At 40.5% G+C, this 25,520-nt stretch overlaps 1 protein-coding gene across 1 annotated transcript in view; it reads left to right on the forward strand.

Moving 5' to 3' along the window:
- Nucleotides 1–24,368, forward strand: part of pdxkb (pyridoxal (pyridoxine, vitamin B6) kinase b) — a 28,206-nt gene extending 3,838 nt beyond the window's left edge. The window contains exons 2-11 of the mRNA XM_051422389.1: nucleotides 3,828–3,882; nucleotides 9,714–9,818; nucleotides 10,350–10,433; nucleotides 12,784–12,818; nucleotides 13,345–13,430; nucleotides 14,890–14,935; nucleotides 15,034–15,145; nucleotides 15,235–15,371; nucleotides 15,693–15,759; nucleotides 17,114–24,368. Coding sequence (XP_051278349.1) covers nucleotides 3,828–3,882; nucleotides 9,714–9,818; nucleotides 10,350–10,433; nucleotides 12,784–12,818; nucleotides 13,345–13,430; nucleotides 14,890–14,935; nucleotides 15,034–15,145; nucleotides 15,235–15,371; nucleotides 15,693–15,759; nucleotides 17,114–17,229 — 843 coding nt within the window. The 3' untranslated portion in view covers nucleotides 17,230–24,368. The remainder of the gene's footprint in view (nucleotides 1–3,827; nucleotides 3,883–9,713; nucleotides 9,819–10,349; nucleotides 10,434–12,783; nucleotides 12,819–13,344; nucleotides 13,431–14,889; nucleotides 14,936–15,033; nucleotides 15,146–15,234; nucleotides 15,372–15,692; nucleotides 15,760–17,113) is intronic.
- The last annotated feature ends 1,152 nt before the right edge of the window (nucleotides 24,369–25,520 follow it).

A 25,520-nucleotide genomic window follows, 5' to 3' on the forward strand; every position in this document is an offset into this window, starting at 1 on the left:
GAACAGTTGGAGTCAGATCCAGTTGCAGAGGTATATCATTGGCAGAGTGAGTTTTGCAGTCAGTTTGTGAATGAACTACCACTAATGCTTGAGCAACGTGATGGTATTTTAGATTTAAACTAATAAACATTATGGGTCAGTGAGGGAGCTGCTCTCACTAGTCAGAGTCATAACCATGATTCGGTTGGTGTTGAAGATAAAGGGATAAGGTGATGGTGATGTCAGCGAGCGTGCAGGGCAACCCTCTCTCTGTGCTGACAGGACGGAGAATCTCAGGCGAGCAGGAGACGGCGATATTTGAAGGCAGGGCTCTGATTGGCTGCCACAGGATTCCTCTGGGTGACGTCACTGAAGATGGAGACAGGCTGCCTCAGAGCTGCACTGGATAGATTCAGCTTTCACATGGAAACAGAATCCATAAAGAGGGCTGTCTGATGGCACCAAATTGAGGATAAATGCATTTAATAAATTCAATTAAGTCTGTATTATTATTATTATTATTATAAGTGTTGAACCCTGTCGGTTGGTAGTCGGTGTTATTTCCTCCAAAATGCAATTACAACTGGAGCCAAAGACACGTTATCAAGGTAACGCTGTTCAAAGGAACAGATTGTGCAGACGTGTGAACAAGTGAATTATGTGTGTGTATATGTGTTATTCTCAGTTTTACATACTGAAGCTAATGCCTAAAACCCATCCTTCAGAGGAGAGCGAAGGCCTGTGAGAAAATGACTAATTCTTCATTGTTTGGTAGCCAGACAACCCTGTAATCAATTTGATTACTACTTAATGTAATTAAAGTCGTTCGTGTAGCTAGATCTAGATTTATCAGTTAATCAGTTACTAACTGAAACAGATAAGTGCCTTGGTAATTGATTAATGGTTCAAGTTGTTCATCAAAAGTGCCGAACATTTGCTAGTTTCAGCTTGTCGAATGAGGAGTTAAGCTTGTTCTGTCAGCTGAATACCTGTGGCCATTATGGCGGCACGGCTTTAGGGATGGAAAGGTCATGTGGTCGGTTGTCCGGTCCACCACTGTGGTCCAGACGGAAACATCTCAACAGCTACTGAATGGGTTGATATGAAATATTCTACAGACATTCAAATAAAGTCTGGTGATCCCCTTACTCTTCTTCTAGTGCCATATAGCAAATACCAAGAAGACAGGTGACATTACCAACAGTCTCAGCTGCACTTTATGTGTAGTGCTATTTAGCAAATGTAAGCATGCTAACATGCTAAACTAAGGCGTTGAACATGGTAAAAATAGCTGCTAAACATCAGCATATTAACATTATCATTGTGAGTGTGTTATGCTGACATTAGCATTCAGCTCGAAGCACCACTGTGCCTCAGTGCAGCCTCAGAGAGCTGCTAGCATGGACTGGCCTGTTTTGTCAAGATTAGTCATTCTGAAACATCATTTGAAGGCTGAGGCATGTGACAGGTATTTGTTGTGAGTTTATATTACTGTTTAAAAGCCTGAACAAGAAACAGAATCAATAGATCGCAGTGCAAAGACACCTTGAACCCATGAACATAGACAAAACTATGGTACGTGCACACATGGAAACAAACTAATATACATGTGACATTGTTGGGAAGGGCAACATATACATTAATGCACATTAACAGTGAACATACAGGAGCTCACCCAAATCAGAGGGACTCTGCTAGCTTAGTCACGATGCAGTAAATATAGCATCTGTGTTGACTCAGATGTGATCAGCCTGTACTGTGACACATGTTAATTAAAGAAACTCTTCATTTGTCAGTGGCGACACGGCTTCCTCATTTGGGAATTTACCAAAAGTGCTGAAAGTGTTTCCTCATAAAGGCTAAATGTGCTTTTCATAATTTAGTTAAAATCCTCTCCTCATTCTGTGACGATGCTCTCCCGTCAGCAGCATTGTAAACAGCCTATCTGTGTCACTGACTCGAGGCTTATGAATACAGCAAGAAAGGATGTGACCTAAATAACATATTCTTAGCCCCATGTACATCAGTAGGCCGTAAATACACAGTTTTAAATCAATAGTCAATTTGTACCCAGCTCAGCCGAAGGAACATGTGGAAATAGACAGGTTGTTCCTGTGTTAAATGGTCCTGGTTCTGAAACCGTCATTTTTATTCACAACTCTGGAACAGCACCCAGAAACAGATCTTAGAGAATCTAACATAGACTTGAGGGAAGGATTTACTGCAGGGTTGTTGGATTAGATTGGATATCTACCAGCCGCAGCACTGCTGGGCTCCCGACCTCCTTTTAGCTGAGGGCAAATATGGGATATCAATAGAAAATCACACAGATTAGAATGAGAAGGAATTTCATTATTCACACTTCTGTCTGTCCACCAGGAGGGTACTCTTACAGTATTGTGTCTTAAAAATAGTATTTCCAGTAGAAATGTCATATTCTACATTCCCGACTCCACTTTTTCCTGAATGCCTCATGCTGATGAAACAAATACTGTTCACCTTTCAGAAAACATTGGCCACACTGGAAGAAGCTGGTGCATTGACAAGTTCCTCCAAGGTCAAAGCTGATATCTACACTGCCTCTCCCCTCTGAAAGCAGATTCTTGTATCTCAAAGTTACAGTCAATTGAAAAGAACAAAGACCTCATTCACTCCGCCTGCTTCTTGCTTCAGCCCAATTAAATAAAGTCATTCAGATAACAAGTGACTGCGCACATGGACGGATCATGTGTCTTTCCCTCTCTCTGGTAATTAAAAAAAAATCCGGGTAGAAAGACAAATAGAGGGGAGGACACCAAGAGTTGTTTTTTGGGAATGTTCCAGATCTGTGCTGATTTCAGGAATGTTCCAGATCTGTGCTGATTTCAGACACTGACAGGATTCTGTGTTTATCTCCACTCACAGATCACAAATAGATAAATGGAGTCAAACGGGGTTCTGATTTATTTCACTTTGATACATGTTTACATGCTGCAATTATGGTTTTGATGATCTGGAACAATATACACTTTTTGGCAAAATTATTTTATACCAATAAACAGTCATCTGATAATATTTTAGGGATGGCTATTGGTTCTTTCAGATGAGAAAACATTTTTCATTCATTCATTTGGGATGTAGATTTAAACGATCAGCTGAAAAGCTCTAAAAAAAAAACTGTTTTACCTGCTCAACACCAAACAGCAGACACACCTGAAAGTTAGCAGCTAGTAGGTGAATATAGTAGAGCATTCAGCAGCTGAAGAGACAGATACTGTATTTAAGAGTTGATGAATATCAGACTTACAGTCATCAAACAGACACCGCTCCAAATGAATGCTAAGGATGCTCTGTATCTGCTGGATGTGTTCATAGACCTTTTTCACAGCAGCCATCTTGACATGAAATAGTAGGGTAAAGACCAGTGCTACCAATGATACTAATTAAAGTTCTGTTTCATTCAGGACAAACAGAGTCAGGGTGCTGCTGTTGTGCATGTTGGCTCACTGGAAACGTTCAGCTACACTAAATTGAACGGAACCTTAGTTATTATCATTGGTAACACCTGTGTTTACGATTTCACGTCAAAATGGCTGCTGTGAAAAAGGTTTATAGTATGCTAACAAGTTTGCAGTAAAGTCACGTGGGTGTTGACAACTTGAAGCTGCCCAAATATTTAGTGGCATACTTTGTACATTTATAATTACAGCCCAGTCCAGTTGCTGCACACTCCGTGCATGCAGGAGTGTGATATATTTGTACTACTATACTTAAAATACAGTTGAGCTGTCAAATTAATAGCAAGCGTGGCTCTTACTCCTAATCTCTCCTGACTCCTAATCCGTTTCCTCTCTCACTTCTGTTTCCAGGTTTTAGGGTTTGAGGTGGACTCCATCAACTCTGTGCAGTTCTCAAACCATACAGGTAAGACGGATGAAATAGCATATTTCTTTGAGAGCGTGTGTGTGTGTGTGTGTCGTAGTCAGCGAGTGTGGGTGTGTATGAGTCAGTCAGTGCCCCTGGTGTCGTGACGAGGTGTTAGCGAGTATTAGAGAGACGGTTGTCATCGAGGCAGTGGCCGTGTTGAGGCTGACTAGCCGACAGCTGAGTGAGTGGAGGTTTTGAGGAGGTCAGTGACTTCACTGGCTGACACCATCAGCTGTACGGGACGAACCCCATTCACATTTTATACAGGCTCTCTCTCTCTCAGCCTGTCCTAGGACCAGTCGGATGCTGCTGGTCTTATTTTGAAACTCGAAGCAATGGTGCCACTTCTTTGTGCTCATGAGTAATAAAAAGGAAAGTGCCAACGATTTTACTATGAAGTCTTAAGTGTTGAGCTTGAGACTATAAATGTATAACAATGGGAACGGATGTGGGCATTTAAACTGCTTTTCCACTGCATGGTACAGCTCGGCTCCACTCTACTTGCTCTTTTTTATTTTCTATTATGGATAATACCTGGTTCTTTTTTTTATCAACAACTCGGTCGAGGTTCCGAGCGAGCTGAGGCGATATTGAAAGGTGACCTGAAAACACTGCAGACCAATGATTGGTCACGCAACACAGGACATCCTGCACAAACCTCCCATTTTTAAATACTTTTAATACTTATTTTTAAAAATTCACTCAAAAATGGCGGTCTCCAAAACCACGCCGTGGTCAAGTGACGAAGTGCAGAGGTACCAAGAACACCATCCCTTCAGATCCTCTGTTATAAGAGCAGCAGCTCCTTTGCTTGTGGGTATAATGTGTGGAAAAGGTGAGCAGTAAGGTTGTCAGTCTGGCAGTAAATGTACAGTGTAGGCTACAGATTGTCAGTGAATAAAAGCTGCAGCTTCTCAAGACTCCATGTTGTTTCCCAACTGCATCGCTATGATGATCAGCTCCACCTACGTTGGGGGGTTACTATCCAGGGTATCATCTACAGGGGGAAACAAAGTAAAGGTACCAAAAGAGAGTAGAGATGAGTCGAGTCGAGCTGTGCTGTGTGGTTGAAATACAGCTACAGTACCAGGCAGCGAGGGTCTAATGATGAAACATTGAGTTGCATTATGTTAAGTAGAGGATTTTTGGGTCTTGACACATATTATGGACTAAAAGTTTCTGCTCCATTCATTCTGACCTTTAACTTTATAAAAGTAATCAGAATACAATATATTATAGCAGTAATTACTGAAATATTGGAAGATCAAAATCTGTAAGAAGTATGATAATGAACAAAGGAACTGTTATCTAACACTGCTGATGAAATGTGGCCTTAACACTCCTTTCTGCCACAGTGAATGTGTGTTCAAGGGATCTCTCGCTTGTGTTTATTGTTGATTATCACGGTAACGTTAGGTGAGATTTAATCACCATGTTGGTTTTTTGCAGCCAGCAGCGGTGACACACAGATATATTGTTAGATCTCTCTAGTTTGAATTTTGATACAGTTAAGATTTTCAATTGCTTGAACTTGACTTGATGATGGTTCTGTAATTAAGGGAGCGACTGATTTTTACAAAGTCTAAGTAAATATTGTATATTAAATTCTAATAATAATAAAGTTTATTTACTGCAAACAGCACTAATCAAAGTCAGTGATTACAAAATGCTTTGCAGACATTTGCTGTCCACTCCTGTGTTTATAACACTGATTGGCCAGATTGGGTGAGCCAATTACAAATTAAAAAGGCGTACTTGCAACATAATCTGATGATGCATGTTGTTACTGATTGGCCCATAGGGAGTGTCTGCGTCATCCCTTAGTGTCACATTTACTTGTAATATTTTGATCAAATTTCCAGTCTCATCAGTGAGTAATCTGTCTTTCCCCTGTCTTGCACTGATGGATGGTCCCAGCTCGTGTTATTCAGGCAAACTGAGCGCTGTGAAAACAAACACATCTGCCCAGCTGTTGCTTGTTGCTTCACAGTGGATTCAAGCAATATCCAGACTCCAGAAATCCTCACAGGATCTGGTCATTATTACAAAGTTTGGAATAAATTTAGAGGAAATTATAAGAATAAAGTTTTTTTTATCTGTTTATTTGATAAGTCAGATTCTATTGTGTCTTATATTTTTTGGCTGGTTAGTAAGAGACACTGCTCTCACTTCCCTGCCACCAACATAAAGAGGAATATTGATAACAAGTAAATGCACCTTTCCATATTTTTATATATTTTATGGAATTAAAACACACATTATTAGTTACATTTCTTATTAGAAGTAGAAAATAGATACATTAAGAAAACCTCAGCAGAAAGCCAACAAAAACAAACAAACCAAAAACACAGACGATGTGCAGTAAGAGCAGTCAATAAAATCCCTGTAGCATGATGACACCAGGCTCTACATAGCTCAGACAGGGTTCCCAAATGTTCTTATTATGTTTCATGTAAGGTACTGGCACTAAATCAAACTGCTCTCTCTGCCAGCCTTTCACAGCTTTTTCAACTTCTTCATGAATCCACTACACACAGTATTTGGCTAATAATGTCAGTGGCTGCTCTATTTGGGAAATTAGTCAACTGTGGTATATAGAGATTTCTACGTTGTTGTTTTTACGGTGTTGAATGGTACAGAGTGAATGACCTTGACCTCCTCATGTCATGGTTGTCTAGTTTTTCATTTGGTATAGTTTGAGAATACGAGTAATCATAACCTAGTCTATGAAATAATCCTGACTCAGTTGCCAGGAAAAGGTCAGTAAGCTGTTTATCAGCAGCCAGGTTGGACTGTGGTTTTGTAATTTCACTGTTATTGAGCTAGGTGGATGATGTTGAATTTAGAACTAGTGAAAGTAATCTGTTGTGATGTTGCAGACTAAGGGTAAAGATAATTGTTGGTGTTCTGTAGGATAAGTGCTGTTGTGTAGGCGAGCATGGGCCTCGTCTGTAGCAGCATCAGATGCAGAGACAAATGAAATGCTGTAATTTACATTTGAGCTGTTTAGAAGTGTTGTAGCCTGCATTCAGCCAAACATTTATGATATAAGAGGTTCCCATGACCAGGTTTCTCTGCACACCGTTTATTGGATAGTCCACAGGCTGGCTGTGAAGTTCTTTAGAAACAATTTTCTATCGAACATAGAAAATAGTAAAACTGGTAAAAGTGGTATTTTTCTCAAATGTTCTACTGCGCAAGAAACAGATGAGAATAGATATAAAAAGAATTTATATCATACAGGAAATTAAAACCGGTATACTGGTTCATCCCGTGTATTGCCCAGGACAAACAAGCTGTGTCGTTTTCAATGCTTGGAGCAGCACAGATGAAATATTACCCACCTCCTGTGCATTTGGGACGCGGCAGAAGTTTCAGTGATGGATATCTCAAAACCTCTGAAAATAAAGCTGAAACTATGTGCAGAGGAAGATACCACTACTACTTTGTTTGTTACTTTATTTTGTGTTGCAGTTGAACTAGTTGAACTTTAAGTTTTAAAGTAAATAAGCACATATCAGTGGCTTATTTCCTTTTTTCCGTAACATTGATATTTTGTGTTCCCTTTGAGAGATGTTGCCACTTTAGCATTTTTTTTTTTACATCACATTTGCTGAAGGTTAGCACAGAATCCTTCTTCAGTGGATCTTCTTTATTTGCAGTTAATTCATGTTCCAAACGTTTACTTAGGTTTGTACTTTGTGTTTAACTTTCTGTCTTCAGTTAAGGATGGTAGGGTAGGAGGCTCATTAGCTGGATGAGCCAGATGGGACTTCATTTTTGATGTTTGTTTTGGAATAGGAAAATATTTATCAAGAATATCTGTTTTGGGTTTTTCAGAAGGGAGCTGAACTATTTGAATCAATCGGTCTCAAAATACAGTTTAGGGACGTTTTAGAATTTTGGTTTGGCAGAACTCTAGAATCTAGAATATCTCTAGAAAATTGTCCGACTGAGATTATTTTATCTTTTTGTCACCGTGATCTCCAAGTGAACAGTAAAAACGCAGCTGTCACATTACACCAGGACACACTACCAGGACTGCGTGCTTGCACGTTTTTGATTGGCCAATGCAGTACCTTGCCAGATGGCGTTGGATTGCGTTGCGGCAAAAGTTGAGCCAGATTCCACATTTTGCCAGAGCCCTCTGCCTCCACCAGCACCCTCTGAGTCCCATTCAAGTAAATTAGGGGGCTGTGTATTTGTGTATTTTCACACAGTGTTCTTGTCTGTCTGAACACACTGCATAGATGGGATTCCTGTGAGCTCCAAGCTAAATCTGTATTCAATTTAAAGCTTTAGGGACCAGTTAGACTAAGAAGGATTCTAATCATAGGTTTCAGCTCACTGTTCACATCACGTACAGAGCAGACAGTGATACAGCTGAGGACAATGTCAGGAACAAAAAATGTCTTCCTCCCATCAAAGCCTCACATCACTGGTCTCAATTGTGTTTGTTTCAGTGACCTTAGCATAAAAATGCCTCAGACTCTAGAGCTTGTTTAATCAGATTTTGTATATTGGAAACTAACATTTGCAATTTCTTCGAGGAGAGAATGTAATTTGTCGTGACACATTGAAGAAGACGGGTGCATCTGAGAGGGAGCGGGTGGCTGGCGATGGGGACAGAGAAGGTGAATTGAGGGAGGGAAAGACAGGAGGTTTTTGAATCAAGACAGACAGACAGCGGATGATGGAGAGAAAGACGGAGGGAGTGGAGAGAGAGAGAGACAGGACGCAGCAGTAAACAGCAGCAGGCGTTGTGAATTGCGACAGCAGTGAATGATGACGACAGAAGCAGCTCTTATCTGTAGGCCTGCCTTCATTTTCCCTCTCTCTCTCTCTCTCTCTCTCTCTCTCACACACACACACACACACACACACACACTCTCACACACAGCGCTCTGACTGCTCATCTCTCTTTCTTAGCCCCTTTGGCTTTCTCTCGGCTTGTTGCTTAGCAACCAGAACCCCCCACCACGTGACCTGGCTGTGACTCACCTGGAGCTGCGACATCATCGGCCTGCAGCAAACATGTCATACGCAGACAGACGCGCACTAACGCAGGCTTACATTGGCATTCACGTCACATAAATGTGCCCCCATATAGGTACATACAGTACTTCACACACGTACACCCCTCCACACACAATGTATGTGTCCTCGTCCTCCCCCAGCCTCTCTTCTGTCCCTGACGGAAATAGTATTTCAAAATATTAAATCTTTTGGGTGAAGTTCACACTACTCAGTCACAAGCAAAACTCACTTGTTTTTGAGTCATGCGTGCAGAGAGGAGACAAAACACAATCGATTGCAGTGTCTCTAACTTTATTCTGTGAGGATGCTTCGTCCTTGTTGGTGCATTGCTTCACATCTTGGCGTGCCACCGCCACTTGTAGATCAGTGGAATAGTGTGTAACCATTGGCAGGAATGTGTATTGGGTCACCCACACCCACCCCTGTTTAGTTTGTCTCGTGCACGTGCATCAATCAAAACACAGACAAACAGCTCCGTAGTGCTACTAGAGGTCACTGACAGATGAACTTCTTCCCTCGGACGACAACCAGCATGTATTTGTACTGTTATTTAATGCACGCTAACTGAAGCATCCTAACCTGCCCAGATGAATTTGGTGTCAAATTGAAAGTTTAATCAGGTTAGTAAAAAAGTTGTTGTAACGCCACAGGAGTACAAGGCTTTAATGTGTGTGTCAGCGTCTATAGAGGGCTTTAATGGGCAGTATGTGTGTGTGTGTCTGTGTGTGGACAATTGAAAAGTGATTGCAAAGGAGTCCTATCAAACACAATAACTCCTCTCCTCTCTGCAGGTTATTCTCATTGGAAAGGCCAGGTGTTGACAGCGGATGAGCTCCATGTTCTGTACGAAGGAATCAAACTGAACAACGTACACCAGTATGACTATGTTTTAACAGGTGAATACACTACTTTTATTCTTCACTTCTACACTGCTCAAAATACAACATCTGTAATGTGTGTGCCACAGTTCTGCAGTTGGGTTCAGCTTCATGTTATGTGATGTTATTCTGTTGGAGTTTCTAAATCCTCCTGAGGTAAAACTTTTTGAAAATGAGATGCTGCATCTCAAGGAAATTCAAATTTTATTAAATGAGTCCTGCATTAATGTTCCCTGCAGTCTCCTTTTCCACTTTACATCAGTGTACTAATGGTAGCTGGATGTTTTCCTGCCAAACCTGAATTAAGGTCACAGTTAAAATTTTTTTGTGATTCTAAGTATACCTGAGCAGCCATTTTCATCCGTATAGCTTCAGTCATGTGACATGCAGAGAAGTCACAGAACACTAGAGCTGCTTTAAAACAAAGCTTTGAGCAGAAGACAAATAATTAAACTAAGTATAATGACTATAATACTGTTTGTATCTGTGTGTGTGTGTGTGTGTGTGTGTGTGTGTGTGTGTGTGTGTGTGTGTGTGTGTTGTATTCAGGGTATACCAGAGACACATCCTTCTTAGAGATGGTAGTGGACATTGTTCAGGAGCTAAAGAGAGCCAACCCCAACCTGGTGTATGGTAAGTAACCACATGGTTTTAGTTCATTCAAAACTGAAGAGCTGCATAGTCTGGTGAGAATTCTCTGTGGGTTCGAGAGACCCCTTCCACAATACGAGGCATTTGATGTATTAGTAATATGTATTAGTGGAGCTTTAATATGACCACTCTCTGTCAGAAAGTTAGGCTCATGTTGAAACATCAGATTATGAGACAGTGAAACAAAATCCCCTAACAGGCTCAAATTAAATATTTGAAACTTTTTAAGTGACAAGCCAGCAAACAAACTCATTAGTTCTTTACATTAAGTAGCTTTATGTAGCTTGACATTAATCTCAGAGAAGATCCAGTTCTCACTGTGGACTCTCTCTCTCTCTCTCTCTCTCTCTCTCTCTCTCTCTCTCTCTCTCTCTTGCCAGGAGGTTTTTCATCTCATGTTGCACGAATCAGTTTCACTCAAATCAAGGCTGTTGCAGCCTGGCCTGTAGTCACTGTGTTTGTAGATGTAGTGAAGACCTACTGCCACTGTTCAAAATAATAAGCAACCAGGGGGTGACATGCATAATGTGTTTACTCAAGTACTTTTTGTTGTGGACAGAACGTGCTGTACTACAGTACTAGGTTGAGCCCTGTGTGTGTCTGTAAGATGATGCCAGATATTCTTACACTGTGCAATATCTGTCACATTATACAAACTGCAGGTTTCTAGTTGGGATTAGGGGATACTCCACCTTTTCTCCCTATTCAGCAACACGAAACACTGATGCAATTGAGAAGATTGTATATTTTTGTAAACTATTGTTCTGGTTTTGGCACTGACTTAACTAGCTGCAACTAGTGAGACAGCTTTTGGTGGAGAAATTAGTATTGTTTCAGTTTTTCCTGTATGACTGTGGAGTTTGTCTAAATAGAGGAGTTTTCCTTCGATGCTGGACTCGCAACAAAAGGTGCTCATGTTTTACATTTTAATGTAACCAATGGAGCAGTTGACTGTAATAGGTGTCACTCGTGGTAACAAGCCCACAGAGACTATGCAGTTCCCCTCAGCACTGTGGAGCATTGTATTATGTATATGCATTCAGATCATTGTTTTGCTTTTACAGCCCAAACTTTACTGTTTTGGTTCACTTTCACTGCTTATTAATCTTGTTTCCAGCAACAGCAGGCAGCTGCTTTTAGTGAAAAAGCTCAGATAAACCCACTCTCCTGTACCTGCCCATCACCACAAAGCCGGCAGACAAAGTTACTACATGGTGAACATAGTGGAGCGAAGGAGCCAGATATTTCCCTCAGGAGTTAGAGGAGAGCAAAATAAATCTATAAGGAGAGAGAATTTGACTGACATTGGCAGGTGGACACCGGACAGAGGCACAACTCTAAATAAATGCTAATGTTTCTCTGTGTCTTGTAAATTGGCAGCTGTTTGCCATAATAACTTTATAAGGTGATAATATGTCAGTACTATGGCCAGAAATCAATGAAGTTCCTTGTTGGTGCATTGTGAACGTCAAACACAATATCAGGGTTCCCATGTTTCCAGGAAAATCTTAATTGTATTTTAGCCCCTTGCTCAGATGTCCTACCTCTCCTGCATGCACAGTGATGTTAATTGTATTCATAATTCATCTTCTAGAAAGTATTTGTTGCACATAAAAATAACATCACAACAGACACTCACCTTTTAGAAGATGAATAAAAATAAATAAAAATTCTACTTGATTTGAGAGGAAAACTGTAGTAAACAGTCAAGCACACCACAAAAGTGAGCTAGCACCTATAAACGTTGACCACCTACCTGTAATGAACCTTAGACACTTCATCATGAACCCTGCATCATTAAAAAAGAGGAATAATAACTGGAGTTAAACGTGTCAGAACTAGGTCTACTAGCAAATTATATGTTAGCAAGGGCTGTCCTGTTTTGTCCAGAAAAATGTCTGGAAAATGTCCTGGAAAGGTCCAGGAAAATGATTAACAAGAGTGGGAACCCTGAACATCATGTTGTCTGTTGTGAGAGTGTAAGGAAAGTACCTATCATGACCTATGGTCTAGCATCATCCTCAGGACAATACATTTGTATCTCCACTACTGCTGATGGTGTAATAATAGAAAAACCATTAGTATGTTGGTTGCTCCCGGTGGCACTTTGGTAATGTGAGGTGTAATGAACATTACAGCCTCTAAGAGGCGCTAGCAGGGCCTTTTCAGTCTTCTCTTTTAAGAGAATGCAGACTTTCCAAATGAAATGTTTACATCTCCAAATCCAGTTTCATGCCTCCTATCACTGCAGCGTTTATGTAATGTGAAAACTGTTGGATCTTTGCAGGTCTGTGTTGGGTTTCTGACTCTGAATGTGTTTTTGTCATTTCAGTATGTGACCCCGTCCTCGGTGATCATGGATCTATGGTGAGATTAGTGCCAATTTTATGCTCTGTGTAGTGTATGTGCAGTTGTTAATGTCTGTTATTGGATAGATCTTTAACCAGGATTTCTGTGCCTGTATGTGTGTGGGAGGGTTTTAGTGTTCATCCCCGTGTTTTTATCTGTATATATGTGTGTGTGTGTGTGTGTGTGTGTGTGTGTGTGTGTGTGTTAGTGTTCTGGGGGTGTGTTACAAGGCTAATTTCTCAGTGACAGATGGATTATTGTGATCTGACAGAACTACATGTACACAGTGACTCATTCTGCGTGTGTCTGTATGTGTGTGTGTGTGTGGGTATGTGTTGTGTATATATATTACAATGTGCAGATGTGCATTTTTGGGGATTAAGATCATATTCAGTCTGTTATCGCTTATAATTTCAAACCATGAAAATAAAGATCAGAGAAAAGCCTTTGAATTAACTCAGCCTACTCATGTATGTGTGTGTAGCCCTTCCTTTAGAGCACAGTTTGTGTTCTGTGACTCTAACCTGTGTGTCTCTTTCTGCAGTACGTTCCTCAGAATCTTTATCCGGTCTATAAGAACAAGGTGGTTCCTGTTGCTGACATTATTACTCCCAACCAGTTTGAGGCTGAGTGAGTACAAGTTTTTCATAACAGCACATTTCTGTCTTCAATCCAATAAATCGAACAGGAAATCTCTGTAACTATCTTACTTATAGTGTATAGAGACACTCAAACTAAACTTACTTAGTTTGTATTAGCTATACCTCAGTGAGTTTGTAGCTGTGTGAGTGGCAGAGCTTTAGCGAACACGATCTTTATGTAATGCCACTCATGCTGTTATCTAATACCCTCATTCTGTGGTGGCTGAAATTTGGGAAAGAATTAACTGAAAATACGCCTCAGCCCCCCTCTTATCTTTCTTGTTTTAAAGCATGATTTGCATAGCTTGAAAGATTTTTTTCCCCAATAGTGTGTGGGAACGTATGATACGTAGTCTTGTTGAAACTCTTTATTTAAAGTTAAGATACTATGTTTTTTAAGCCTGCACGGTTACTGAATGTATCAATATACATGTCCAGTAATAGAGATGGATGAGCACATTCAGCAGAGACAATGCAACCTACCTGGGATTGTAATGATGTACCTACTGGTGTCTTCAGCAGGGTTGAAAGAGGTTGATTTCAGTCTGTCTGGTAACAATTCTTTAGATAGCACTATCTTTTGTTTAGTTTTACATTTTAATGATCCCCATGGAGAAACAGGCAGATAAAAGATGTTTACTATGTTTTTGTTGGCTGCTTTTCTTCCCTGCATTGACTAAATGGCTGCATTTCTGAAAAACAGCAGCATTAAGTCACAATTTAAGAGATAACTGTGTCTCAACTCAGTTATCTCTGCAGCTTCACTGTCAAGTTGCTCCACCTAGTGGTGTTCTCATGTGCCTGCAGAATCAGATTAAAGGTTTTTCTGTATACCTGCATCACACATTGTTTGACTAATAATGATTCAAGTTTTTGAAGCCTTCAGAACCTTTTGAGGTTCATATTTTAGCCAGGACCCCAGGGCTCTAGCGTCGTCAGATGCCACCTCTCACAAAAACCCAAACCTCTGTGATTTGTCGTCCTCAGGTTTTCTTTTTGGTGGCTAAACACTGGGAATGTGTGACCACAGCTTTAATGTAATGCAGATGTTTCGCACAGCAAAAACATAGACATTTTGTAGAAAGCGCCAAACAGTAGTAAGCTTCTTTTTGATTTGCTGGGTCACATTAGTCTCAGCAGGTACATGTAAAAAACCTTGCCCTACACTGTGTTTCCAAATTATTTACCTGCCACCTGGCCAGTAAAAGTTATTTATCTCCCAAACTCAAAATATGCCTTTATTTGGTGCTTGGCTGGTGTTAACTGTGGACCCTGCTCACTTGCCTTTGTGGATTTTTCCCTCTGTTGCACTTATGTCTTAATAAGAAGTCTTCTTTTAACCTTTTTTAAACTCTGAAATGGGACTTTTGTGTTTCTCTGTTTAATAAGTAAATGTTGAGTGTTCCTGTGCCATTGACATAATGGTAATTTGTTTGCTTGTGTTTTAGATTATTGACAGGGAAAAACATCAGCACAGAGAAAGATGCTGTAGAGGTAACAGATCACTTACTATTAAAACCTTCTCTGCTTTCTTGCATAATGTTTTTGTTTACAGAGTAAGCTATTGTATCTCACTCACTGACTGTCTGCAGGTTATGGACCTTCTCCATGCCATGGGCCCAGACACAGTGGTCATCACCTCCTCTGATCTGCCCTCCAGACTTGGAGACCGCTTCCTTGTGTCGTTGGGCAGCCAGCGCCATGGTACGTGACATGCAATTTAGTGTGCATATAGAGTGTCTATATTTGTGAGACTAATGAACCCTTCAACATGTTGTGTGTTTGCTTTTCAGTTCGCCCCGACGGCAGCAGGACGACACAGAGAGTTCGAATAGAGGTTCCTAAAGTGGACGCCGTCTTTGTAGGAACTGGAGATTTGTTTGCTGCTATGCTGCTAGCGTGGACACACCACTACCCTAATGACCTAAAGGTAAGAAAAAACTGTTAGTTACACTGACGCTGGCAGGGCACAACCATCCACACACCAAGCAGCCAATGAGCTGTGATATATAATACACACCCTGTGCAGGTGGAGATCAATCATGTTACCGGCCTTATTGACAGAAGATTAAGGCAGCCTCACTGACCATGGCAGAGCTACAGATGACAGGACATTAGACTTTGATTTAATTTGATGTAATGGTTACTTATTAAGTAATTGAGACCCCCCCCAAAGCACGCATATATACGTATGTCGAGTCATGAAAAACATAATAATCACTTTATATCTGCTCTTCTCGCTCTCTCTCAGACGGCCTGTGAGAAGACTTTTTCAGTGATGCACCATGTTATCCAGAGGACCATTTCGTATGCTCACGGTAAGAAAAGTAGGGCTTGTCATCAATGCCTAAAGCTTTAACTTTGCTAAATCTATGCTGTTTTCTTATCTCAGAGACAAACACAGACCAGACCAACAGAGCTAAAATCCAATTTCTGTTGTAATTTAATCATGAATTTGACGCCAGATATTTACATCAGCAAAACGTTGAAAAGGTGTATAGGTTATAGAAAATCAAGTGCCACTGTGGGTTTTTGCAAAGGTTTTTTTATAATAAAAAATAAAAAATTTTTAAAATATTTTCCTCCTTTTTTTTGACCCCATGGGTTTCCATTCTATGAACTTTCCATATGACTCAGTGAAGTTAATCTCCAAATTTTTTTTAATTTTTTAATTTTGTTTCGATGGTTGATCAAGCCTACCTTTCAGTTTCATTATCACGCTTTCATTTCCCCTGCCGGCCACTGTGGTCAGGGGAAATGAAATCAATGGACCAATAAATATGAGTGCAGTTTTCCTCTTGTACACACCTCATGGAGCCTCCTCGAAATCTATTTGTGTCCAGTAAATTTCTGATATTGTTCAGCCTGATTGCAATCACAATTGCGTAACACTATGAGGGTTATATTTTTAGATGCAGAGCACCTAATAAAACAGTCTTGTAACACACTCAAAACATAATCTACATTTGGCATGCTGCAGACCGTCCTCAAACAGGGAGTGGTTTATCAGACCGGTTATTCACCACCTATAGGAAAGGAAAGGACCAGCAGCAGGATGGACCTACAGATGTAGCTATGTTGATATCGCCACCTGCTGACGAACACATTACTAGCTGCCCATTGTAACACTGGCACCACATACAGGAAATGACTGGTGTGACTGATATTGAAGTTATCAAATTAAGGAATCCTTTTTTTAAGTTTTGAGGTAGGATAAATGCAAAACAATTCACATTTCCTTTTCTTTGTAAGTGAAACTGATGTCTTGATACACCTACTCATCTCACTGATTTGAATCTTAACATATTTTCACTCATTCATGATATAAAGTTAGATTCCTAGTACTCGTTATCCAGGGTTTAAAATATTGTATTGGAAAAAAATATAGAAAAACTACAGCATCCTGTAAAAGGTTTGCATAAGCAGGTCCCAGCTGCTGCTGCCATCACTTTTACTGTCTATATAGGCTATAGGCTATAGGCTGCACAGGTTTGGCTGCTCCTGCAGCTCTCAAGATGAGAAGAAGATCAGCTCAGCCTGGTTTCATGGCTGTGTGTCCAAACTATTATTACTTTAAAAGAATGTGTGATGTAGCTTTAAATATATGTTTATCTTTATTCATCTCTGCATTTCTGTCTGCTCACTCCCTACCTACCCCTCTCTCTCTCTCAGAACTAGCAGGTCCTGGTCGGAGGCCCAGTCCGCCCCAGCTGGAGCTGAGGATGGTTCAAAGTAAAGCTGACATAGAAGACCCTGCTATAGTTACGGAGGCCACAGTCATATCCTAACATTACCAGCCCATGAGACTCATACTAACCGTGTCCTCTTCACCCATAAATCTCTCAAATCTCGGTAAATCTCTCATCACTGTAAACCTTGACTGTCATTTCAAAACTTCCACACCTCATTATCCAGACTCCTTCAAACCCCTTAGTATTGTAACCCCTTTAGTCCTTTTCCCCTTTAAGTCCTCAGTGTCCTAACCCCCTTAAACCAAACCTTTAACCTGTAACTCCAACGCCCTTTTACCTAAACCCTGTTTGGGAAACCAGAGCCATGGATAGACAGACAGTTTGGTCAGACAGACAGGCTCTAACAGCGTGTGAGCGGAAAGCTGTAGTGCTAAGGCTTATTTCTCACTCCAAGATAGCTCTAATTCCACTTGCATAACACATAAAATGACATATATAAGTTAAAAAAAATACAAAGTATGAGGGTGATGAGGGTCATGAAAACCCTCAAAAAACCCATTTAGGTTCAGTCATAACCATGAAGAATATAGAAACTGTTTTGGTTGTTTTTAACAAATGTGGAGTAGGTTTTTGTCCCTGTTATACTAGAACTAGACAAGTAGTTAATACTCTTTGGTGTTCTCAGTCTCTTTACTGAGGAGTGGTTGGTGGCAGGGAGCAAAAATAAATGAATTAATGGCTATGTTCACACTGCAGGCAAAAGTGGCCCAAATCTGATTCTGATCTGTTTTCATGAAGTGTGAACAGCACAAATGACATAGATCTTTTCAATTCTGATTTGGGACACTTTCATATGTTAAGTTTCAGGTCAGATGTTTTGCAATGTGACCTCAGTGTGAACAGTCATTACAGAATTCATGTGACTTTTCCTTCACTCTCGATTTCAGGACTGTAAACGTGTTCACACTGGAATCTGATATGGGCCACATTTAAAAAATAACGTAAACAGCCAAACAAAAGCAAGATCTGAGCAATAAATCAGAGCTGTGTTAAAGCCAGACACCAGCCCCACAAAATCTAACTTCTAATGTAGTAGGATTATTTGTTGTTGGATTCAGAAACAAAACTCTGCAACATATTTGCAGTATTTACCCCCAAAGTAAACTGATTCCAGCTGCTAAACTCTACCTCTAAATTATTAAATGATTAAATATAAACTTGCCTACTTTATTGCTCTATAACTGCCACTCAACTCACATACTCTGTCTATTTTTGACAGAGCTGCACTGTGTAACCTCCACACCAGTTGCCAAGTTGCCGATTTGTCTCGTAAATCCCCCGCCCAAGATGCTCTGACGCGAGAACATGACGTAATTGCCTGGCTTGTACCACTTATAGCGTTCCAGTTTGTCTTTGGGCATTACGAGTCGGAAAGAAGTGCAGCAGCTGTCTTGTTATTGCTTGTGGCTCCTCTAAACAAGCTCAATGTGAAATAATAATGTTTTTCTACAGAAACACTAACATTTCAAGTAATTCCGTTATTGCAAGTCTTACATTTCAATAATATTTTGCCATTTTCGCCTATTTCAATTTCAACAAGTGCTATGTCGTCTTGAGCCACCAGGGGCAGTGGCAGGCTGCGAAAAAACAAAACTTTACATTGTAACACCGTGCAATGCATAAATTGGTGACCAGACTAAAGCAGCAATGTAAACAAGTGTGTAAGAGCATTTAAAATCGACATTAAAACGACCAACGTAGTACAAATACAAAGAAAATACATTTCAATATGGGCGCAGCCATCTTTCACCCTCGTTTAGCTCGGTACTGTGAGGAGCCCCGAGTGGGACGGCTGATATTACGACCAAAAGGGGGTGTGTCTCGGTGAAATGTCGTAAGATAGCTGCGAGATTTACACTTTCCAACTCGGGCGGGGGATTTACGAGACAAATGGATAGCACCATAAGACTGGTGTTTATGATCAAACACTGTTTATCTATGGCTCTGCCCACCACTATTTCAACCCCCTCCCCGTCTTACAGCAGTGATGTAATGGTGACCAAGTCTAACCCCCTGAGATCCCTTGAAAATATAACAAAGGAAAAAAAAACGCACAATGTATAGTTGATGTATAGATGTTGTACTATAACTGTATTGGACCATCTGTATGATATCTTCTATCTGATCTGTCTATTGGACCATTGTGTTGATGCTACTGTACTATAGACCACACGCACTACAATATCACCCAAACCAGAGACATTTGGGCTGGTTCTGGCACTCCTGGAGGCTCCAGTGGCTCCAGTCGTTGTCGCTTGTTAGTAATAGGTAACTGTCTAATAGTCATAGTATATAGTTGAACCTCTTTCATCTCTACACAACATAAAGAAAAAAACTGGCAACCTGAGCCGTCTGAGCCGTCCTTGGCCGGTTATACTTGTGCTAGACCAATCAGAAATTGGCTACTTCAGTGCCAGAACCAACCCACATCATGCCGGGCGGTTCCCGGCCCAGCTCTGGCCCAGAACCCTATATCTGAGAGTTGTGCCACTGATTTTACTGGAGGCCTCGAGAAGCTGTAAGAGGAGACCCTCGTCTTCCCCACGTCCAGTATCAGCTCTGTGAACGTCTGTTGTAGAAATTGTCTTTCTGTTCATGTCACACTCCACTGTGGTTCAACAACAGACATGATGGCAGTAGGTCCAATTTTAATATGACGGCAGGTTAATCTGGGTAAACTGATGTCTCCTTGAAATGACTGTTCCCCTATTAACAAAGCATTGAATATACATGATCTAACCCTTTTTATCCACTATTTCCCAGAGCTCAAGGTGACTTCTTCAAATTGCGTGTTTTTCCCAACAAATACTCAAAGTTTACAGCAAATTCTCACATTTGAGAAGCCGGAACCAACAAACGCTTGACATTTTTCCATGATAATAACAAATAATTGATCAGCACAATATGAGGAAACTGAAATCACCCTACCCCAGAAAACCTTTTTACTACTATAGCTACAGTTAAATCTTCAATTAAAGTGTGTTTGCTGACTCACCCAATGGCTAACTAGCTACTATACTAGCTAACTCGTGCTGAAGTCTTCAGTTATGCCAGGAAATGATTAAGAATTCATTCTAAATGGCCACCATAACATTGAGTTGGGCCGTTGCAGCAGTCTGTTTATCACAGTGGAGTGTGATAGGAAAGAGTTGAGGAGAACATGACATGCGACAGTGGTCATGAGCCGGTTTCAAACCAATGATGTCGCGAGAACTTGGCATGTGCCTTAGCCCGCTGCGCTACCAGGGCACCACAGGAGATGAGATTTTAATGCGATTTTAACATTTTTAAGTTACATCGGAATCCCCCCCCCCTTGTTGCTTCCTGATTTGAATGTTCAGTAATCTAATTTAACAGGAAACAGCTAAAATTCTCAAATAACTTTGCTCGGCAACAACATACAGTTTTGGAGAGTGTAAACCAAATAACCGGAGGCCTAAAGAAAAAAAAGAAAAGCAAAAGAAAAATCCAGATGTCATCAGTGTCCCACCTGAGCTGGATGTAAGGTTCTGGGCAGACCAGTGTAATTCTGTACTGCTGTTGTTTCTCTATGGACTGTACTGTGATACTGCCTTAGGAACCTAACATCATAACGCCACAATACTGCTCACTGAGGGAGAGGTGGAGAGGGGGGGGGGGGGAGGAGGAAGGAAACATGAGATGTCTTAAATGTAGGTACTCCTGACTACAGTGCAGATGAGATTGCATATGCTTAGATTTTCTGTTTGAATCTAAAACAAAAATGTCTTTTTAGGGCTGCAAGCGGTGATTTCTTTATCAATTAGTTTGATTATTCTTTAAATTAACCAATTCATTTATGGGTTTTAAAAATTACGGAAAACTTTACTGTTTTATTAAACAGAGAAAATCAGCAAGTCTTCACTAATTTTCAGCAATTTTGTTTGCTGAATCATTTAAACTATTTAATTGTTTTCCGTTCATTTTCTGTTTTACGACTAACCGATTTGACGTTTGAGCCCTAAAATCTTTCCTTTTTTGACTCAAAGATACACCTCTTGGACTAATGGTGGGGGGGGAAATGCAGTCTCATTTTTAAAATTGCAATAGTTAATATTGATTTTTGTACTAGTACAGTTGTATTGTGCCACTGTAGCACTGATTGTCATATCAATAACAGACTACAGTGTCTGTGCGCTTGGCCAACCAGCTTTAAGCTCTGCTATAATCAACATGTGCACTATCCAATCCTCTGCTTCCTGCTAACAAACCAGTCTGCTGTATTATTGGGTCAAAGTGTCTATCTGTCGTGTCTGTGCGTGTTGTGTGTGTGAGAGAGTGTGTGTACACGTGTTTATAAATGTCCTTTGTGGTCACAGGGTTTTGTGTGTGTGTGTGTGTGTGTGTGTGTGTGTGCACGCATGTGGAGTGAAAGAGGAAATCCCTGAAAAGTAAAACTAACAAAGATGGAGGGGTGAGAGAGGAGCAGGGTAAACAATATAAATAATAGAGACAGGAATAGTGTACATGAGGAGGGGAGAGGAGGTACGTTCAAGAGGACAATCATTCTGTGATGTTACGCATTGTTTGACGACTCCCTTTTTCCCCGATCTGCTAAACAAATAGAGGATTGTTTTTTCTCTGGACGTCCTAAAAGGGGGCTTTGAATCTTAAACGTTTCCTTGATGCCTCACGTCCCCTCTTTCTCTTCCTCCCCCTCCGCCCATCCACATGCAGATATATCTGTCCTTCAACCTGTCCACCCGCCTCCCTGCAGTGCCAGTCATTGTGTCTGTATCGCTAGTTTTTAAACCTTAGCCTCTCTGTGTGTGTGTGTGTGTGTGTGTTTGTGTGTTAGTTGGTTATACTGTGCCCTGACTTCCCCCTATCTCTCTGCTTGATTGTCACTACTGTCCCCGCTTCTGTTCCCATGCTGGACTCAACCTCGACCTCCGCTTGCTTGCCGTGTCTTTTGTGATACAACTTAACTTCACTGAGCTCTTGTAAAAAAAAAAAAAACTTCACCCTGCTTTCAGTAACTCTTCCTCCGTTCTAACTGTTGCTGTTGTCTTGTTTACCTACGTACGATTCGTCCGTCTAACATCCGGATTGAGTTGCGCCAGCTCTTTGTAGATCCGTCTCTAAGTTTGTCTGGAAAGTCCTACCGAAGTTCTGAAGTAGTGCTTGGCAGTTTCATACTTGTGATTTACTAAATCGAGTTGCACCGTTAGAACTTCAGAAATATCTTTGCTAGGTAAGACTTTAGTAATGTGTAAATCGGTTGCTGGGAAACATCTTAAAAAACTATTATCAGTCTTTACCCGCCACCATTTTCTTGCCAGCGCCCGATAACGAAACTGCCCATGTCCAACTGTCAACAGAGAGGAGAGGGAAGAGAAATGGCTCACTCGGTTAGCCTTTTCTCTTGCCAGTGTGTAACTGACAGAGTTGGTAGATTTATTAGCCTGACTCTCAAAGTCTAAGTCAAGCAGTTTGACTGAGTTTTAGTGTAAAACTCTTAATAAATAATAACTCAAGATGTTTTGTTAACATATTTTATGCTAGTATGTTAAGGGTTACGGTTAAGTGGTTATTTTGTAATTTAGTCAAATGATATTGTCACATAATTTTATAATATGAGGTATATTGTGTGGTTTTTAAAAAAAATTTAATTAAATGTTTTACTAGTTTTCATCATAACTAAACATTTTGAAGAGTCAATCCATTTTTTTAATCTAAATTGTTCAAATATTAGAGAGCTAATGTCACTGCAGCTACCAGTACATAACAGTTACACCTGGTAGTAAATATTTAGTGGTGTCGTTACTAGTTTGTATGGTGCAACCCGATTTACTTTATTAAACGGTTTCCGTTAAGTAGGCTGAACCTACAAACAGCTGGTGCAACCGGTTGCTGGTTGCTAATGAACTAAAGATGGTTGCCTTTGGGCCCGATCAAGCAGGCTGGCACACTGCACAGTGTCAGCCCCAAATATTGTTTTATGTTTGTTTTAGTAGTCCTCGATGTGTAGCCAAACATTTACCGTCTGACAGTATCTGGATCATGAAGTTAGCATGACTTTGTGAGCAAGGTAAAGCTTCCTGTGATGGAAACAAAGGGTCATCGAGTATATATCAACGTATTAAGAGTTAGCAAACAGTTAGCCTCTGTATATATCTGGCAGACACAGAACAACGTGGGCGTCCCACTGGAGTTCTACCTTTCAAATGTAAACCCCACTGTGAGTCTGTTAACTTCTTTGCTCCACCAGCTCCTGAGAAAATGATGTTGCTAAATAAAATAAATAAACTTTAGTCATTTTCCACCTTTTGGCTAAGCAGGGAGAATCTAACTGGCTCGTGTGAATTTGTGGGCTAAGAGCAGCTCCCTGAGGTTTTATGTAAACTGGCACTTTGGTTGTTCACCACAGCACGAGCTGCAGAGTTGGGATGTTAACTTTCAGTGGGATCGGTCATTTTAGCAACCCTTTCACATTAACTCGGTGTCAATTTAAAGCATATTTCTAAAATCTGGTTTAAGGCTCGTGTGATTTGGTTGACTTGTGTTATTAATGTTACTAATGGAGCTCTACAACTTAGCAAGTAAAAAGAAAATAAGTCGCAAAGTAGTGATTCACTTTTATTTAATGTCACACGTTTTTAAGATTGAATTTGGAAATTGGACGGTGCGACAATAACCGAGCAGGACGACTTGTAAAGGCTGCAGTGAGAACTGTCCTGTGTGAGGCCCTTCACCTTTCTGTCAGTCCGTCATTTAGATGGTTACAAGTGACTCTCCCATGTGGCTTTGCTTGATGCTCACCACTGTCCACGCTTCCTCCCCCTCATATTTCCCGTCCTCTCTGTACCCGTCGTGATCCCTCATCCCCGTCTGTTGGGTTACAAAATGGCTGCCACTTAAAACTGCAATGGCCCAACCACCTGTGTCCGACTGTGGTCCCCTCCTCTCCTCCTGATTGACAGTTTCATCTCTGCCATCTTGTTTTTCTGTTCTTGGTGGCCAAAACGAGGAAATGTAATAATCATTGTTTGGTAACTGTTTTTAGTGCTATGTTTTTGGAGCGTTACGAGTATTTTCTAACATGTTACAATAAAAGATTGTAGTGTACAAATTCACATTTATAAAATATATATATATAGATATATATGAGAAATGTATGTTCTAATGCAATAAAGAGAGATTAAGAATTATGAAAATTTGATTGATTATTATTATTATTATTATTATTATTATTATACTTATTTGTGTAAGGGTTTGTTTGTCTCAGTCCGTCAGCTCTGTGGTTTTATGGAATATATATTGTCTTGGAAAGACATTGAATTTGATGTGTTGTACCACTTTTTCTCTTTGTGATAAGTGTACCATTTGAAGAAGGAAAGCACAGGAAATAACATGCAACCATGTGGTTGAATCATGTACTGTTCATGATACTAACAATTAGGATTGTATTATTGTGAGGGAAAAGAGAGCCGTTAACTAGCTGGGATAGATGTTTAAACACTTTTTTTCTGGAGCTGTAAACTGAATTATATGACTATAATGTGATGAAATGTATGAAAACCCTTGTCTTGTGTCAGACAAAGAGTGATGAATGAGTTGAAGGAACTGCATTTTGAATAAGCTGATGCTTTTGGATGGTCTTTTTGGGGAGTCCAGTTTTCATCATATAAAAGTCTAACTCCAGCATTTTGTAATAACCACCACAATATGTAATAGTTTATTACAAAACGTGGAATTGCATTACTATTTGCATTATTTCTGATTATTACAAAATGAATGCAGTGTTGTTGCATAATGCAGTGTAATGGGTTACAGCCACGCCTGCCGATAGGCGGGGAAAAACAGGTCTGTTGTCCCGGGCCCAGGGTAGGGGGGGGGCCAGAACTGGGCCCTCATTAAATTATGGAATCATTAAAAAAAAAAATAGTAATATAATAATATGATAATGCCTTTGCGACAAAAAAAAGTTTATTTCCCCTCAAAAATGTGTTGCCGCACATCCCTTCTCAAGCCGTGTCTGTCAAAACGAAGCTAAATGAAGTTATGAATATAACATTACCTCCACAGTGGTTGCAGCAGTCTTCATCCTCGGAATGGCATTTCTCTTCAGCCGGCCCCGCTGTGTTGTGTCTCTGTAGTCATCCTCCTCAAAATGTTCACTGCAAATGTGGTGATCATTTTCACATAGTACTTGTATGGGAGTTTGCACATCCAGCTGAAGAACAACTAGCCACAACTGCAGTATCTCATGGTCATGGAAAGGTAGACGATGAAAGTGTAGGCACTTGTACCTTCTCATTCTGTTGCCACCATTTGGAAAGGCACAAACGCGAACCATTTCTTCTCCA

The sequence above is a fragment of the Dicentrarchus labrax genome, unplaced genomic scaffold, assembly GCF_905237075.1.
Source record: "Dicentrarchus labrax unplaced genomic scaffold, dlabrax2021, whole genome shotgun sequence".
Taxonomy (NCBI): domain Eukaryota; kingdom Metazoa; phylum Chordata; class Actinopteri; family Moronidae; genus Dicentrarchus; species Dicentrarchus labrax.